The following is a 17,444-nucleotide window of genomic DNA, read 5'->3' as shown; positions in this document are numbered from 1 at the left end:
TATCCCTCTTGCGTTTAGTCTCATGCACGCACACACACACACACACACACACACACACACACACACACACACACACACACACACACACACACACACACACACACACACACACACACACACACACACACCTGCAAGATGTTCACATGGTGTGTAATATGGCAACATGACCTAACAGGAATTTATAAATAAGGCATACTGATAAACACAAATACATGAAGTAATATCTTATGAGATGGAGGATACATACAATATTGTACATGACAACAGATACATTACTTTTTTTATTCATGGATGTCTTGAATGTGTTTTTTCGAACATTTCACCTTCATTCAAAGGGGCTCTTTGGTTAGGGGACTTGGGTTAGTGTGTAACCAATAAACACTTCATTGTTGTTGACTCAGAGGTCAAAGAGTATTTTCCTTAAAACATGTTTTTAACTGCACAACAAATGTTTTTCATTGCACCTTTGACCTTTAACAATGCAAACATAAGCATATACCTTTGCTGTTGAATGTAGAGATACAAATATATTTTTTATCTTTACGGGACTGGGAGCGGAGAAAGTTTTCGTCTGTGGTGGGGGAGGGGGCGACGACATTTTATCTTGTAATGTTATAACGAGATATGTATAGTGTGTTATTTCAATTCTAAATACTTGTGCAATCCTTTGTTTGTAAAGCTATTGATAAAAGGTGGAACGAATTATTTGACCTCCTGTCTCTGTCTGAACATTCCCAATTTATTTATTTTAATTTCTGAGTGATAATGGTTGTAGAATGCTATCGCCTTTCTGAGCACAGGCACAGCAGATGAAAGCGGAACCAAAGTTGGAGCAGCTGCGGTACACGGGGAGCTTTTACAGATGAACGCTTGTTTCCGGAATATTTCTGTTTAAATGCTGAATCCTTCGAATACAAATAGAGGTACGGCTTGAAGCTGTTATTTGAAGGAAAATTTCAAATGCATATCTTAAAGCGCTTTACGTCACATAACAGTCTGTCTTTTCAGATAATCTTTTACGAAGAGAAATGCCATTTAAGATATAATTTATATGACGCACCACAGTGTATTTGAGACACAATACAGTTGTCTGTAACGTTCTGTGAGATATGACAGGAGGATGATAGTATGCATTCAAATGTTTCTATTTGTTTTTCCAATGTCTCTAAGCATTTTGATCTCATTGAAATGTGCCCAAAAGTGCTTATTTTAAATAGGCTTCATGGAAACTCGTCGGTCTCCCCTTGTTTGTCCTCTCAGTAGAACGACAGAGATGTCTACTCTCTTTCCGTCTCTCTTCCCTCGGATAACGGAGTCCCTGTGGTTCAACCTTGACCGTCCGTGTGTGGATGAGACTGAACTGCATCAACAGGAACAGCAGCACCAGACATGGGTACACACTATCAACATATCTTCATGCTTTATTTGTTTGAACACAGACTAAATATCATCTCCAAAACATACTCGTCTTCAGACGTGCATATGGAAATAGTAGATGTTGTACAGTTATAGTGAGTAAAATTATAGTATCATAGATGGTATAACACCACCAGTAGCAACATTTGTATGGCTAGCTTCACATGTTGTAAACCAATACTGTTGTAATCCACTCTTTTCCTTAGCTACAGAGCATTGCAGAGAAGGATAATAACCTGATGCCCATTGGGAAACTTATTTTTGAGGTATTTATTCAGTAATTTCCAACACTTTTACAAAAGAAGATCTAAATTTGCCTGATGTGTTTCCACAGTGTCAATACATCAGCATGCCACATTTGGCCCACCGCCAAAACTTTATTTGCAATGACACTTCCTCACTAGTATATGTCATTAGTATTATAAAGTTCTGAAAATGATGGACACGGGTAAAAGTATTTAATCCTTTTGAATGAAATGCTTTTTCACATGTTCATCATTAATGGTGGAGTTTGTATATAAAGATGCTAGTATAGTTCATATAAACCTACCTGTGCATTGTGCTTGTGTGCACATGTTATGTGCAAAGCCAACATTTGATGAAGAGGAGGAGGAAGACGATGAGGATGAGGAGGACAGTGAAGAAGATTCGGAAGATGAGGAAGACATGCAGGACATGGATGAGATGAATGACTACAATGAATCCCCAGATGATGGCGAGATAAATGAGGTCAGATATAATGTTTATTCATCATGTCGTGAAAAAGGTTTTATGTAGATACATACATTACGTGGCATTACATTTGATTGGGCGACACTTTTTTCCAAAGGGATTTAAGTGCATTGAACCAGTGAATATAAATGCATTCATCCATGAAGATAAGCAAACTGCTTCAAAGGCTACATTATAGAAACAGCCAATATAAAGGTTTTTTTCATGGGCCAAGATGCAGCCTGAACGGATGCGTTTTCAATCGGCAGAATATGTTTTGCCTTAATGTATTTCTTTGTCTGGTTCAAGGTGGACATGGAGGGGGCTGATCAGGACCAGGACCAGTGGATGATTTAATTCAGCAGACCTCAGCATCCAGAGTGTGTGGAGCTAGGCTTCTCATCTCTACCAACAAACCACTGAGAATGCCAGCCTTTTTTTCACCTTGCAGAGAGTATTTATATATATATTTATATATATACGGTGGAAATATACACTTGGCATCAAGATTGATTGAGAAAGAATTCAGTTTGTCATGACACACAGCTGCCCTCCGGTCTTGCCTCCGATACTACACTTTTTTTTTTTACTGTGATAGCTCTGCCATAATACTGTTTCTTGGGCCATTCAGTTATTGTGGTATTGTGCTAGCCAGGGCTTGGCTGGTTTGTGTGTAGAAATGTACTGGAGTGAAATCAGTCTTGGTTGCATGATGATTCAGGAGCATTTTGTGTAAATGTGTTTGAAACGGTTTATTTATTTTGACCAATCTTTGAAAATAATTCACTTAAAGCAGATTTCACCTGTAATGATTGTTTTCTGTTTAACAAAACTAGAGAAGCTCTCAGCTGCTATGATTTGTTTCTCTAGATCTGTTTAAATGGTAGACATGGTGACTCACCAATAAGAAATCCCCATGCAGGAAGTTGGTCTGTTATATTGTTACCGCTTTTGCTTAGGTCTTTAAACCGTCATGTGCCACTGGCTTATCCAGAAGAGCTGAGCCTGCTTCGATGATGCTCATAAAGTAGCACATCCGTTTTATTGGGGCTACTTAAAGTTTGGAATGTTTTCAACACAGCTTGCATGTTGTGCCAAGCTGTTTTGGTAGTTTACGTGATTAGAACTTGCTACTTACTTACTCTAGTCTAGTAAATTGTTATTGCCAGACTTAGACAATTGATTTTCCCAAGGCCAGTGAACTCTCAATATTTGTTGTTAACATGTAAACATGCATAGGAATGCAGATTCCTGAAAAATGGCATCTTAAATAATTGAGGCCTTCATTTGAGTCAATGTCCAGCAGGTGGTGCATGGCCACACTACATCCCAGAGCTCCGGTGTAACATAAATCTAAAAAGGATGTTTATCACGTGTCTCCAAGAATAGGTAGAAACAAATCGCAGCCATGATATTTTTTTTAATTTTTGTTGAAAATAGAAGTTACTTTTGTTGATGACTGCCTTTTATATGAGTCATCATCTTTGCAATAAATATCAAGTTGTATAAAGACTCGGAACATTGGATTCTGACTTCATTATTGTTAATTCATGCTAAATACTAGTATTGTAAAAAAAACTAAACAGATTATCATTGATTATTGACTGATGTTGATAAGATTGCAGAAAGTACATCATCTTGCACCAAAGAAGGGGAGAGGGAGATTTTAACTTGCCTAGTAAGCATAGAGCCATATATTTTCAGGGGTAGGTCTGTCAATGACAGGGTTTGCAGGTTCTACTTTGTTCCTTGGTAGACGAGCTCCGCCATGCCGTCGCGGATGCCCTTGCTGTACTCCAGCGTGGCCCGATGGACCCTCCACTCATAGAGCCCACACCGTCGGATGTAGCGGAGGAAGTTGGGAGCCCCAGGGAAGAGCACATTGTCAGCCAGGATCATGGACCCCTTCCCCAACAGACCAGAACCCTCCAACATCTGCAACAGACGGACAAAACAAACAAGTAGCAAGCGGTCTACGGGCTGAGAGAACACCCATGTCTGTTTTGGTGTACTTAGACTGTGGACTGACTTATCCATTTTCTGAACACTCCCCTTTACTCTTGTTTTGCTTTGGCTCTTTGACTTGATGTTGACACAAATGTTTATAAATGAACACTCTTAACCCCCATGCATTATTCAAACAGCCTTCTGTTTGGTCGCTACTTTCTTTATCCATCAAATTATACACAAATTATAAAGTCCACAAGAAAAATATAGTGGTAGTATAGTGTCGACTCTTTTCAATAACCTCACCTGCAGATCAGGTAGATAGCATTTCTTCCAGTGGTCCATGAAGACAAAGTCCAACTTTTCCAGGCCAAAATCCGACCTCAGTCGAGGGATAACCTCGTCAGATGGACAGACGATTAACTCAACCTGAAATGTGTTGCAAAATAACATGTCAGGTCAAGTGTAGGCTACTCGTAGCCTTTTCTAATCATTACAGTCTCAAAGGGCTTTCTCTTACCAGCAGTGAGTATCATAGAAAATAAACCTTAAATAATAAATAAAGTAGGCCTATAATATATGATTATAACTATGCTGTCAAGACTTCATACATTTTCCCAAAAATATTTTAACTAAACAAAAGGCATCCCTTCTCAGACCCAATATCCCTACACATCAAACCCGATGGCCTTAGTCGCCTAAATACAGTAAATATATCAGGCGTGCATGCTTACTAGAGCTTCGTCAAATCCAGCCAGGCGTATGACCTTCTCTGCAACAGCGGCGTTTTTCTGGTCCATTTCCACACTGAAGAGCCTGGCTCCCAGGGGAAGGGCCCGTGCTATGCGCACCGTGCTGTAGCCACAGTGAGCCCCCAACTCCAGCACTGTCAGGGGGCTGTGCTCCAACAGCAGGCGGTCCAAGATCTTCCCTACAAGTACAACCATTTACATTTACATTCAGGGCATTTAGCAGACGCTTGAATCCAAAGTGACTTACAATAAGTACATTTGTCATAAGAAGTGAAAAAAACAACAACCACCACACACACACATGCAGACACACACGCACGCACGCACGCACACACACACACACACACACACACACACACACACACACACACACACACACACACACACACACACACACACACACACACACACACACACACACACACACACACACACACACACACACACAGGAAACAGAATCAGAATGGAATTAAGGTAGTCAAAGTTGGACAGCTGCAATATCTACGCTGCGTCATAACCATTTATATTTGAATGGTAGCCTACGTCTCTAAGGGTCTGGAAATCTGAATGAATCAAGATGTAGGCCTAAACCGCACGGTTGTGCACTCAGTCCGTTCCTCCACACTCTGTACACCAATGACTGCACAATTCCTTCACATACCACCACACACGGCAAACACTGGGATGAAACTGCCCTCTCTGTCTTCTCACAGTTAAACATTCTGTTTTGGAATATCATAGCACTGTTGCATACTTTACCCAGTGGTTTGAGTGTGGTTTGAAACAATAAATTGTGTATTTAGCCTGACACTATTGTGTAATTCTGTGTTATACTTTATGTAGTGGTACTGTCCGGTATTGCTGTGTGATGATCTGTGTAAGGGGTATTGCTAGTTCTCTTTGTGATGTGCAGTTACTCTCTGTCATTGTTGTGTGATAATCTGTATTTTTGGTATTGTTGGTTTCTCTTTTCAATTCATTTTATATATATATATATATAATTTCCACATAGAAACAATAAATTTACTAACTAACTTAACCAACAGATTAAACATTTTGATAGATTTATGAAGTGTAGTGGGTTACCATACAAGGAATGTTCTTGGTACATTGGTGCAAAGGGAAATAGAAAATGTAAGTAAATACTTTATCAATAATCCCCAAGAGGGAAATGTGGTTACCACAACAGCATAGTGAGAGAAAATAAAATATTATATATATAAATATAAAAAAGTGTTGATTGCATACATAATAAGTATATGTAAAGGTGAGAGGTGGCCACCTTTCTTGGGCCCTATGTGGCTGATGAACTCCTTCTTGGTGCACCAGGAGTCAAAGCCATCCAGGATGCTCTCGGGGTCACCGGGGGTGGCATTGGTCAACACATACTGGAAGCATCTCTCCTCGCGGCTCAGGCCCGTCCTGCAGTCCCTCCACACCCTCAACAGCACCGCACGGTAGAACAGCACAAAATAATAGCGGTAGCGGATGAGCAGCGTCAACAGGAGAGGGAGGAAGGCCAGGGCAATGGCAGGGGACACCATCCTGGGTAGAGGGAGAGAAGGACAACATCCATGGAAACACAATGGAGGGAAGGAAGACCATTGGTGTGATCAATCCTATCACTAATTTATAGGGCTGTTGTGTTGAGACAGAAGAACAAATGGGACGGGAAATTTATATATCTTATATATGTGAGGTTAAGTCGAGTTTAACCTGTGAAACTATGAGCCTTATGAAGATTAGTATGATTACTATGAAGGTTAGTATGAGTACTCTTATTCATAGATCACTTTGTTTGTGTTATTATTTAACAAATATAAACTTTAAATTAGAGTGTTAAGAGTTGTCGAACAATAACATTTTGAAATTACTGTGTAAATCTTTATGCAGAAGTGAGCATTGCTCCAAATGAATAATGTGGTTGACAATTGAATAGCAACAGTGTTTTTTCTAGATCTTTCAACTGCCTCAGGTAACTAACTGACTGTACTGGTTTCCCTGTGTTCCAAATGCCCATCTTAACACATCAAAAAGTGGGCAATCCAATTATGAGCTTGGTAAGTTGTTTTAAAAATACAAACTCACCTTTTTCTTCTGGAGAACTCTGTAAATTAGTGAGAGAGTAAACAACGTGTTTTGACTGGTAGAAGTCCGGCAGAAGAGGACGATCTGTTTGTGTGTAGAGTAGGTTCAGAGAGCTGGCCATCTGAATAATTCATCCACTGCGTCTATGTTTCTTCTCCAGTTGATTATACCCCCAGGCCAATCTGAATGATAATACGGATCATCCTTTGGATACCCTTAGGCCTAAGTGTGGATGCCTTAACCATGGTGGAGGGAAAAGTAGCTTTCTCGATAAGAACATTTTATAGAAACCTAAATAGATAAATGGAGGGGATAGACAGTAACGGGATGAGAGAAAGAAGTAGGAGAGGGGATACATGACAAAGTTAAATAGACATTTGATACAGCTGAGGCGACAGGTGTGAGCTTGACTAAAGGTGGAGCCCTTTAGTCACACGAGCAGGACTACCCACCTTGAGGAAGTTTGGATCAATGGACATAGATCTCTTGTAAACACTTTTTTTTATTTGTTATTTGGGTTTTTGTTCTCAAGAGGTGTTGTTTTCAAGTAGCTTTGTTTCTTGAAAAAATGTTTCTCTATGAAGAGCATTTTACACACTATACATTAATGGACATATTTTGGAGAATATTTTTTTCCTTTATGAAATAAATCTGTTCTTCTAACATTAAGACGGTCAGAGAGGCTATCGATACAAACTGTTTCATTGACAATATCCATTATAGGTCAATAACTCTTTCAATGTAGATATTTATAGTGTGCTTGAATACATAGCAATTTATTGTATTTCATATCCGTCAGTGCAAACAGTAAAGCTTTTTTGAGTCACTTTTGTGTAAAAAAAAAAAAGAGTCATTATCATAAATTAAATTGCACAGCATAATTACATGTTAACCGTCATGAACCACAAAAAGCAGGATCGGTAGGTAACCACCGAACGTGTCCGCGCCTCTCTACGGCTCCAAGCACGACTGCTTAAGAAGAGAGCGTATGAACTTCTTCAGCTCCTTGTCCTCTCGGCTCCATTTCACCAGGCGCGTCAGAACCAGCCGTCCCTCTTCGGGCTGGGCCAGACCCAGGTACCATCCACTGGGCAGCCCACTCTTACCCTCCCCTTTCCCTGTGAGGTCCTCCTTCTTCGGCCGCCCGCCCTCCCCCGCCACCTCTGGACGGTCCAGGCCGGGGCAGATGCAGTTGGCCCCCTCGGACAACCACAGGGCGCTGTGAGCCATGGCCCCGCCCACCCCCTCGGCCCGCTCGGCGCCGCCACCGGCCCACCTCAGGATGCGGCTGCGGCCGAGGGGAACCAGCTGGCGGTCTCCCCCGACCGTGGACATGCTGCCCAGGCGCAGCTTGAAGGCTGTGGGGAGGAAGAGAGGTCAGCTGTAGGACGTATGGAGATAGGCAGGGGTTTGTATCATGGATTCAGGGACACAACTTGTTAATGGTTTGAATCATGAACTCAGGGACCCCCCTTGTAGATGCCTTGTATCATGAATTCAGCGACAACGCCACTTATAAATTGTATGTATCATTCAGGGACAACATCATTTGTAAATGGTTTGTATCATAGATTCAGGTACAACATGTGGTAATGGTTTGCATCATGGAGGAACATTCATGGAACACTTAAATATTCAAATATGTGAAACCAAAGATAGTCATCAAGTGTCCCTAGTACGGAGGTAAGAAGCGGCAGTAGACTATCTTACCATACTGACTGCGGCAGAAGTTGTCCTGGATGTCGCTCTCGCCCTCCGACGCCAGGCTGCAAGCATCGCAGATAACAGTCCCTGTAACAAGGATGACCGTCGTATTTTTAGGGGGTAAACAAAAGGGCTTTTGTACAGATTGAGGGTTGCCTGATGGCGTATTGTTATGCGGGAGTGGGGTGCTTGTTTATCACTCCGAATCCATCTCTATCACAAAAGAGACGCATGTGAGGGGGACAAACCTTTAGATGCCTCTTCGTGCCGGACCTCATCCTTGGTCCGTGCGTCCGACTCTCCCGTTGGCTGGATACAGAGATTGGTCCCGCGTGGGAAACGTGTACAGTTAAACATCTCTGGCCAGGGGAATCCAAAAGCGCTCATCACGGGCAGACATCCATCCCTCACCGCCTCACATAAACTTCGACAGGGACTCAGCGGTCCGTTCAATTCTGGTAGACACACGGGGGCAAACAGCGAGCACAAAAACTTCTTTGTATCCCGATGGCAAAGTTTGGACACAAGAGGCAGCCAGGATGCCGACTGTTGCTGGGCCTCCTTGAGAGTGTCGTGGCCTAACAAGTTGGGGATCCGCATTTCTTTGTACCCTATCCCGTGGCAGAGGGATAAAGTGCTCGGTATGGGTTTGCACACCGAACGTACAGAGGAGCTGAATCCGATGGACGAAGGCACGAAATTCAGAGAGTTGTCGGTAGCGAACGAAAACGAAGACATGCCTATAAGGCTGAATATCGACACAACAAAGGTCATGGCTTGTGTTTATTTTTTCCCGAGAGCACGCGAATAACGTCCTCACTTTGCAGCTCACTGTCTAGACTTGGCCTAGGCCAAAGTAAAGACGTAGGTCGGGGCGGGGGGGGGGGGGGGGGGGGGGGGGGGGGGGTAAATGAGAGGACAGGCGCCTCCCCAGTCATTATGTCAGAGCCGTTTCAATAGATTGGCGACGCCTCTACAATGTGTGGGGCGGGCGACTCAATGCATGCCCTGCATGTGTGAACACATCTTTTTGAAGGCACGGAAAAAATCAGGCGTCGCCCTGATATTTCCACACCTCAAACTTTGATTCAGATAAACAAATGACTGATTTGACCGTTGATGCCATGATGTTTGCCAGTAATGCGATGAACCATACCGAGGCCTAACCGTAGTCTTTAGAAACCATGAGAGTCTTCAAAGCTAATGAAAAACATTAAGAACGGACGAAGGCAGTAAATAAATACGTAGAATTGTGAAAGTCGGGCCAATCCAATCCCCATGGATCATGCCCATATTCAGAATGTTCTTAATAATTTGTTAAACGTTTGCTTGCTATAGGCCTACTTCTGTATTTCAATGGTGGGAGAAGGGATCCCCCACTCGGCGTTCCTTCTCAAGATTTCTTCCTTGTTCATTTAGGGAGTTTTTTTCATACACTCTGGGAAACCCCATAGGGTTAGGGTGTGCAAGTATTGCCTGTAGGGCCCTTTGTCTCCCCAACTGTGATCAAGGGATATACAAATAGTATTGACTTGCCTTGAATTGTTCAAAAATAAACAAAACCATAAAAACAATAGGTATCCACACTGTGAATACCTAATACTCGCTGACGTAGTTATACGTAGTCATACGTGGTATTAGGCAGTCTCTCTGGACTCACTAACCCTAACCCTAACCCTAGACATGCTCTGATACAACCTCATAGCAAGCCTGGTTGGCTGGACGGACTTGAGAAGAGATTCGTAAACACAGACGTACAAATTAAATAAAATGAGATTAAAATGATAATTGTAATTCATTTTGATTAATTAATGTTGCGAAGCCAGGCTATCTCGATATTATCTTCTCGATAATTTGATAATTCAATAGGCCTACTACTAATACTAGGCTACTTAATACTAATAACACTACTTAAAATAATACTAATACGATAGGCTACTGATATTTTATGATTTGTCAATCATCGTAAAATATGGGATATTTTTTTTTAATCATTATTGATCGTACATCGGAACAAAATTATCCTTAAAACACGACAATAATCATACATCTGGCAACGCTGGGGGCGCATCTTTGGCCGACGTCGGTAAAAAATACCGGAAGTCGTCATTGTGTTGTTCCTCCAGCTGTCATGTGATAGCTCACATAGCTTACCCTAGAAGCTTCTGTTGACAGTAGTCCTCAAACAGTAGATAGTAGAAATAAACGACGAAAGTTTAACGCCTGCACGGGTGCGGTGGCAGAACCCGAATTCTTTGGTTCGATATTTACCAGCAAAGAGAAGCTGGGGTTTTGTCATTTGTAACAGCGCCGAACTCCCATCGGACGCCATGGGTTGCTGTTACAGCAACGAGAACGAGACTGCAGAGGAGGTAGTTAGCCAATCTAATATGTGATCTTAACATGCTAGGTAGTTACAACACTTCTTCCATAAAGGGATATTGACATACATTGATGTATTTCTGCTCTTGCATGTAAGTGCCTTTTTTAGTTGATTTGCACAATAGGGTAGATGATACAGAAGACATTAAGATACGTTGGCTGTAACTACTAGACACTCAACGTTAGCTCAGGAACATAGTTAGCAAGTGTGATTGTTATTATTATAACATAACGTTACATAATATATTCAAATCATCCTTTAGCAGGGATTCAGGAAATGTTAAGAGCTGCCTTTGTGGGTGTGCATATGTGGGTAGTACATAAAGACCCATAGTGGGTCTTTCGTTATTCCATGAACTTCCTAATATATGTAGTGATGAGTTTTCTGGACTAATTGACATTGCACAATTTCTGAATGAAAAAGATTTAATGCTGTACTGTTGTAAAAATGTGATTATAACTAAGATGTCTATTTTGTCTCTTTCTGTCGGACGCCGATGAGCGCAAGCAACTGATCCCTAACCCAAACCCTGAGAGCAAACCGCTACACGGCACAGATTGGAGTGCTTCTAATGTGCCTTCAGCACGCACAGACGAGCAGGCCCTTCTGACATCCATCTTAACAAAGACTGCACAGTAAGACACACCTTCCCATAGTCTTTCACAGACCAGCCACACCCACAAGTCACACTGTAATGTCATTCAATCACGTTTGCCTTTTCATAATACTTCAAGGTAGTGTGATGTCTCTCACTGTCGGAGTCAGCTTTTTCTGTCTATTGCTTTCTCTGCAGGAACATTATTGATGTCTCTGCTACTGACTCTCAGGGGATGGAGCAGCATGAATACATGGACAAAGCTCGACAGTACAGGTATGCAGGCGTCTACTATTTTGTGTTTTGTACAAGTTGTTTGCCAGAGAAATGTTACACATTTTGTACATGTTTATAATTATCAACACGCATTCCAATGTGCCAGATTTATTTCATGTACTTTTTTTCCCCATGTGTTATTAATGTTATTTGATCCACTTTTGGCCAGGGGAATATCAAGGACGTTATTGTTTCGTAACTTTCTGTTTGTCTTGCAGTTCAAAGCTGGCTGTGTTGAGTAACACCTTGCCCCAGAAGAAGGCTCACTTTCTGCCCTCCCTCACCAGCCAGCCCCACCAAGTGCTTGCTAGTGACCTGGTGCCATACTCCGATGTTCAACAGGTAAAAGTCCACCCAAATTGTCTTTGGATATACAGTTTATTTTTTTAATGTGTTATTTTTTGGAAGTATTGGTCAGGGGTTAGTAATGTTCTCCTTAATGGAAGTCATCTTAATAATTTCCGGAATGAAATTATCACAAACTTTGGTCATCAGTCAATATAAATCAGTAGCAGCAGCAGCAGCAACTACTAACTTCAAGTGATAGCATATTGCTAATTTTTTCTTTCTTGTTGTGTTTCTACTTACTTTGCAGGTGTCCAAGATAGCAGCTTATGCCTACAGTGCAATCTCACAGATTAAGGTGGACGCAAAAGAGGAACTAGTTGTTCAGTTTGCCATTCCCTGATCCTGCTACTATCTGCCACCTGCAGTATTCCCCTTCCAATCAGTCTTTCCTCTCGCTCTCACTCTCTCGCTCTTTCTCCCCTAATCTGCCCAGCCGACCCTGTAGCCAAGCATCTATGGCCCTTTGATTTATATTCATGGATTTAGCTTGACCTATACTTTAAACGGCACCATTATGACTTTGATGTATTGTGTAAACTTATGGGTCAGATGATTACACTTACTGCCGACTGGTTACAGGAGCATATCAACTGGCAGAGAGGGGGCAGTTAAGATATTTGTTAAAAATGACCCAGGTCCCCTTGTTTACATTAAGACTAAATCACATCACATCAAAAACAATTGTTCAGTTCAGAGAAAGGGTTGTCCTCAATAACCTTTTGTTGGGCGCCACAGAGAACGATGGCTTTTGCCTGCTCTCAAGTTAAACATTAGGCATGCAGGACCTATGCTATGAATTGCTAGCTGCTAGCAATATCCATAGAAAGACTATACCATTTTGGTATAAATTTCAAAAAGCTTAAAAAAAAAAAAAAAACTAACTCAAAGTATGGAGAAAATGTGAGGTTAATAAACGTGAATTGAGCCCAGAGCCTGGAGTGCAATGGCACTGTGAATTTGTTGCAGCTCCACACAGGCTTCCTGAAATGGCCTTCCCCATTTCTCATTTTCTCCAAGTATAGCAAGATAGATGGCAACTTGGTATTAATAGTAAGGGGAAGTGATTTGAAAATAATAGTATTATTTTCAAATCACAGTTCAAATCACATGGTGAATATGTATCATTTAACAGTGATCACTCAAGGTTAGTCAATTCCAGATAGGGATTGATCAACAAATTAATTACCCTTTCCATGTAAAACCAAACGGCATTACATTCGTAATCTGTAGACCAGACAAGCATTTTTCTTTCCCAGTCAACACCACAAGCGGGGACCCTAACATGGTGTTCTTCCCTTACTGGTAGCAGGGGCAACTTACTGTGCTGGGTGAGCTAACTTATGTCACAGGGCATCAGCTCACGGTTGACCCCTTAACTCTGTGTGTTTGATTGGGTTTAAAGAATTGGCGTTTCCCCTATCTGGTTCATGTCTAAAACAACAAATGATTCTTAAATCCTGATATAGCAAAGGAAACAATTAAGTTAGTAGGAAGGGGGTGTGAAGTAGGCCCATGGCAGTAGATAATGTGTGCCTTTGTACATCATTTTGTGATTTAGGCAGGCGGGAAGATATATATCACATTGGAGGGAGATTTGTGTTGATTTTTGGCTGCAGTCCTTTGAGGGTATTCTTTATGCAACCAACTTTTAACACCCGTTTGCTAAAGCTTTTAAACAAGACATCTGAACACCAGATCGTGATGGAGTAATCCATATTAAGACTAACTGCTACTGTAACTGTACTAAGAGACATGTAGTTTATATTCACCCACTGAGGAAATGATCCATGAGCTTTTATTGTTTTATTTTTGTTTTACTAAGTGACTTCTCATGGGATTATTCAAGATTGTGCAAGGTAACCCAGTGAGGCGAGTCTTAATTGGGTCTGTAAAGGGATAATTTGTTTATTTTTTTAACCAGAATTAAATGACACAATCTTTTTTTTAAGTGCTCTCGGCATTCTGTCATTTTTGTAAATCAAATGGTGTTATACTCCCTTGATTAGGCTTGCATCCAATTTTTTTTAACATACGCCGTTTAATGTTTGTTTATTTAACGCATTAAAGATAAAATGTTTCATCATAAAACCCCATTTTTTGGTTACGGATTGAACAAACTTTTTATGACATGTTGTATATAATGATTAAATAGTTTAATTGTTGGAACAATATTAAAATATTCATGAAATGCTACTTTACCAGAGTAGGCAGGGTTCACTATATTAAGGTAAATATTTACGGTAATGGAAATGTTGGATGAATGAACTGTATGAATTACTTTTGACATCGGGTTTCATTGTAGTTCCAGATACAGCTTCTGTCATTTGAGGTCCTTTATTTTACATTTGCCACGGCTGTTGCGTTGCAACCAGATGTTTGCCATGCTTCGATCTTGAGGTGTCACAGCACTAAAGTCCATCATCTTCAACTTGGCCAGGGCTGAGATCACCCGACACCTAAACACAAACCCACAACAAATCATCTTAGTCGCGTTGTCATGCCATTTTATCCATGCTTCCAGCCCAGTCTATATTTATAACTACCAATTGGATGACAAATGACTTGTTATGAAAATATTCATATTCAAAGAGTCAACATTTGCAATATGATACAAGTTTTCAAACAGACCACCAGCAAATGTAACCACCACTTCTTTCAGTGGACATGTGTGTGTTTGATTTCTGTTGCTATGCAGACTGGATGAGTATGCAATACGAGCCAAGCTGCAAACACCTGTTATGTCACTATATGATCCTACATGCTTGCCTTTTAACTACTAAAATGTTGGCACACAGGGGAAATCCAATACTGGACTCATACCCTGGAGTGCACTAAACAGGTTCTGTCAGTGCAGGTTCAAATTAAACTGATGAGCTTGAAGTACACATTTTTCGGTGACCTACAGCTCACACATCTTTTGTAGGCCTATAGTAAAATGATAAGATTGGATATTTTGCAGGGTCTGTTCACCCAGTAAGTTCTCAATGGGGAAAAATAATAAAGCCCATGTGCCACTGTTGGGTTCCTATTGGATTGCTATTTCTTTTAATCGCTTTTCTTTACTGATGCAGGAAAATAAATGCTTGCAACCTATAATCTCTCTCTCTCTCTATATATATATATATATAAAATGATATATATATATAATGATATTCATGTAAGAAATACATTGTACTGGGGAGAGGGGAGGTGTGCAGTAACCTGTAGCCTTTATCGCCCACGATTAAATTTCCATGGAGTGTGATGGTATGTAGAAAGGGCAACTTGACCAATCGGTCCACCTCTGACAAGTTACAGATGCTGTTTCCATGGAGGTACAACACACGCAGTTCTCCAAGTTCACACAACACCTGCGGCAGCACAGACAGAGACATTAAACACATGGCACAATGTCCCGTACTGTGAAAGGGTTCCTCAGGTGAAATGGGGCCCTTTATAGGAGGTATTACTGGGTTCTAGTTCTGTCATTCTTAATTGGAATAATGTGAAATTCTGATCAAAAGTTGTATCACAAATGTTAATTCATACAACAAAATACAAGTGTTTGAATGAGAACAGAGGCGACAAATAAGGAGGATAACGTACTGGGTCTATGTGGGCGATGTCGTTGAATGAGAGGTCCAGCCAAGCAAGCTGCAGCGGCTCAGCCAGGAAATGGGTGATGGCCGCGTGGAGTCCACTCAGTTCCGTGATATAGTTGTTATTGAGACGTAGGGAACGACTCACATACTTATTTTCATGGTTTCTTTTTAAAGGTCTCTGCCCCTTACCAGGTTCCTCAGTCAGGGTATCTGAAATGAGGAAGGAAACAGTGAAAACACCACTGCTTTACTAGACCTCAGACCGTTGGCCTGCAAGAGGAATCAAAACAATTTGAATATCTTACATATCATTAAAATAATATTTCATCCAACATTTAAAAAAAAAAAAAAGTAAATAAAAAACTTTAAATTGGCAATTAAAGTACCTTTTCCCCAGATGAGCCATTCCATGCCTAGGCCAAATTTCGAATATCATATTAATATATATGCAATACAAAACTAACTTTGCCACAGTTTCTTGACATGGTAATTAATAGGGCTTGTACCACCTGTATTTTCGAAGCAAAGGAGCATTGGAATGTTATTGTGAAATTATGTCATTCTAGGGGGACATTGTTGTGTTTGTAAACACCAAATATTTTCTCAAGTGAGACGTGGCAAAACAATGTTTTCATTAGCCTAGATTACGGTATTTTACGAGACATCTTGAGGCCTCTAAAAATTAATGCATTTTTAGATGCATGCTGATGTACAAGCCCTATTTAGATTCACATAACTATTGGTCAATTATTACGAGGGGAATTCAAACAAATTTAGAACTCTAAATCTCTATTTTGTAAAATACCTTTCTAAATATGGAGGGTAATGTGAACAGTATTCATTATTTCAGCTTATGTAGTGGCAAACAGGCCTATCTCATTTACTGCCTTGAACATGTGTTGCATAACGTGCTCATTGATTAACTTCACCAATAGAAGTCCCCTGTGCCAGCAGGAAAAGCAACAGAGATAAAGTTGCAAAGTTGCAAGCATTAATTTGCAAGTGCTTGCAACCCTCCTCAAACAGCTCATCCAAACAATTTCACAGTCGAATTAGCACTTCCCTGGGTCCTCAGCAATACACCCGCCAATTGTGAAGTCGATCGGAATAGGATGAACGGTTGCCGAGGATATCGAAGGACCGACATACCGACATGATTAGATGGGGCTGAATGAAAGCGGAAGCCCTACGTTGCTCTAGTCATAAGCTTTAGTGTGTGGTGGCCTCAACACATGACTGATCCCTATCCCATGATTGTACACTCATATGTGGCTTGAGTATACTAGTGGGAAGAGGCAACTAACACCACTTAATAAAATAATTAAATAATTCATCAAAGCTGCAATTTTTTAGCCACAAGAACAAAGAGGAGCACAAAATAAATACAGTCCTACCAGATAGTGACTTGATACACCTGAAGGATAAATCCAATGGAGCACTATACATTTCACAAGACGCAGCCAAGTAGGCCCACCTGAACGACGAGACAAATGTGAGCAGCTGGTAGTAGCCTAGTGGCGGCAACTAGTATGCTGGTATGTGGAAAGAGGCATTATACTATTTTTTATGACCAGAGGTTGTACACTTAACATTATTTCTGGTTAATTATTATAATCGAGACCCCAGCCAACCTGTTTCACTAC

The 17,444-nt window shown here is 41.0% G+C and overlaps 5 protein-coding genes across 7 annotated transcripts; 2 read left to right on the top strand and 3 right to left on the bottom strand.

Moving 5' to 3' along the window:
• The first annotated feature begins 850 nt into the window (after positions 1-850).
• On the top strand, positions 851-3,644 carry anapc15 (anaphase promoting complex subunit 15). Its single transcript, XM_084466302.1, has 5 exons — positions 851-923; positions 1,261-1,393; positions 1,623-1,682; positions 2,005-2,145; positions 2,437-3,644. The coding sequence occupies exons 2-5, from the start codon at positions 1,274-1,276 to the stop codon at positions 2,482-2,484; spliced, it is 369 nt and encodes a 122-aa protein (XP_084322428.1). The 5' UTR covers positions 851-923; positions 1,261-1,273; the 3' UTR covers positions 2,485-3,644.
• A 112-nt stretch (positions 3,645-3,756) lies between these two features.
• tomt (transmembrane O-methyltransferase) lies at positions 3,757-6,370 on the bottom strand (the record flags this gene model as incomplete). The annotated part of the gene is made up of 4 exons (XM_084466301.1): positions 3,757-4,062; positions 4,381-4,503; positions 4,809-5,005; positions 6,109-6,370. 4 exons carry the CDS (start codon positions 6,368-6,370, stop codon positions 3,865-3,867), a joined length of 780 nt encoding a protein of 259 aa, XP_084322427.1. The 3' UTR covers positions 3,757-3,864.
• A 1,321-nt stretch (positions 6,371-7,691) lies between these two features.
• Positions 7,692-9,392, bottom strand: sfrp2l (secreted frizzled-related protein 2 like; the record flags this gene model as incomplete). The annotated part of the gene is made up of 3 exons (XM_084466481.1): positions 7,692-8,272; positions 8,625-8,705; positions 8,867-9,392. The coding sequence occupies 3 exons, from the start codon at positions 9,390-9,392 to the stop codon at positions 7,866-7,868; spliced, it is 1,014 nt and encodes a 337-aa protein (XP_084322607.1). The 3' UTR covers positions 7,692-7,865.
• A 1,365-nt stretch (positions 9,393-10,757) lies between these two features.
• Positions 10,758-13,107, top strand: lamtor1 (late endosomal/lysosomal adaptor, MAPK and MTOR activator 1). 3 transcript variants are annotated; one of them, XM_084467375.1, is made up of 5 exons: positions 10,758-10,990; positions 11,509-11,636; positions 11,795-11,872; positions 12,091-12,214; positions 12,468-13,107. In XM_084467375.1, exons 1-5 carry the CDS (start codon positions 10,949-10,951, stop codon positions 12,558-12,560), a joined length of 465 nt encoding a protein of 154 aa, XP_084323501.1. In that variant the 5' UTR covers positions 10,758-10,948; the 3' UTR covers positions 12,561-13,107. The 3 variants fall into 3 exon arrangements, with proteins under 3 accessions (XP_084323501.1, XP_084323500.1, XP_084323499.1); XM_084467374.1 differs by having other exon boundaries at positions 11,503-11,636; XM_084467373.1 differs by having other exon boundaries at positions 11,488-11,636.
• A 1,214-nt stretch (positions 13,108-14,321) lies between these two features.
• On the bottom strand, positions 14,322-17,335 carry lrrc51 (leucine rich repeat containing 51). Its single transcript, XM_084467372.1, has 4 exons — positions 17,196-17,335; positions 15,806-16,011; positions 15,422-15,570; positions 14,322-14,676 (listed from the first exon to the last, which is right to left on the bottom strand). Exons 1-4 carry the CDS (start codon positions 17,245-17,247, stop codon positions 14,541-14,543), a joined length of 543 nt encoding a protein of 180 aa, XP_084323498.1. The 5' UTR covers positions 17,248-17,335; the 3' UTR covers positions 14,322-14,540.
• Between the last annotated feature and the right edge of the window lie 109 nt (positions 17,336-17,444).

Source organism: Micromesistius poutassou (assembly GCF_964030765.1).
Source record: "Micromesistius poutassou genome assembly, chromosome: 4".
NCBI lineage: Eukaryota > Metazoa > Chordata > Actinopteri > Gadiformes > Gadidae > Micromesistius > Micromesistius poutassou.
The sequence above is the reverse complement of the archived record's forward strand: the minus strand, read 5'-3'. Positions and strand labels throughout refer to the sequence as shown.

What these genes read in the sequence shown, in the direction of transcription:
- anapc15 (XM_084466302.1), top strand. Translation starts at nt 1,274, where the DNA reads ATGTCTACTCTCTTTCCGTCTCTCTTCCCTCGGATAACGGAGTCCCTG. An exon ending in TTGGGAAACTTATTTTTGAG is followed by an intron (nt 1,683 to 2,004) that starts GTATTTATTCAG and finishes TTATGTGCAAAG; the next exon opens with CCAACATTTGATGAAGAGGA. An exon ending in ATGATGGCGAGATAAATGAG is followed by an intron (nt 2,146 to 2,436) that starts GTCAGATATAAT and finishes GTCTGGTTCAAG; the next exon opens with GTGGACATGGAGGGGGCTGA.
- lamtor1 (XM_084467373.1), top strand. Translation starts at nt 10,949, where the DNA reads ATGGGTTGCTGTTACAGCAACGAGAACGAGACTGCAGAGGAG. An exon ending in GACAAAGCTCGACAGTACAG is followed by an intron (nt 11,873 to 12,090) that starts GTATGCAGGCGT and finishes TTTGTCTTGCAG; the next exon opens with TTCAAAGCTGGCTGTGTTGA. An exon ending in CATACTCCGATGTTCAACAG is followed by an intron (nt 12,215 to 12,467) that starts GTAAAAGTCCAC and finishes CTTACTTTGCAG; the next exon opens with GTGTCCAAGATAGCAGCTTA.
- lrrc51 (XM_084467372.1), bottom strand. Translation starts at nt 17,247, where the DNA reads ATGTATAGTGCTCCATTGGATTTATCCTTCAGGTGTATCAAGTCACTA. An exon ending in GTGTATCAAGTCACTATCTG is followed by an intron (nt 16,012 to 17,195) that starts GTAGGACTGTAT and finishes TCCTCATTTCAG; the next exon opens with ATACCCTGACTGAGGAACCT. An exon ending in GTGGGCGATAAAGGCTACAG is followed by an intron (nt 14,677 to 15,421) that starts GTTACTGCACAC and finishes GTTTGTGTTTAG; the next exon opens with GTGTCGGGTGATCTCAGCCC.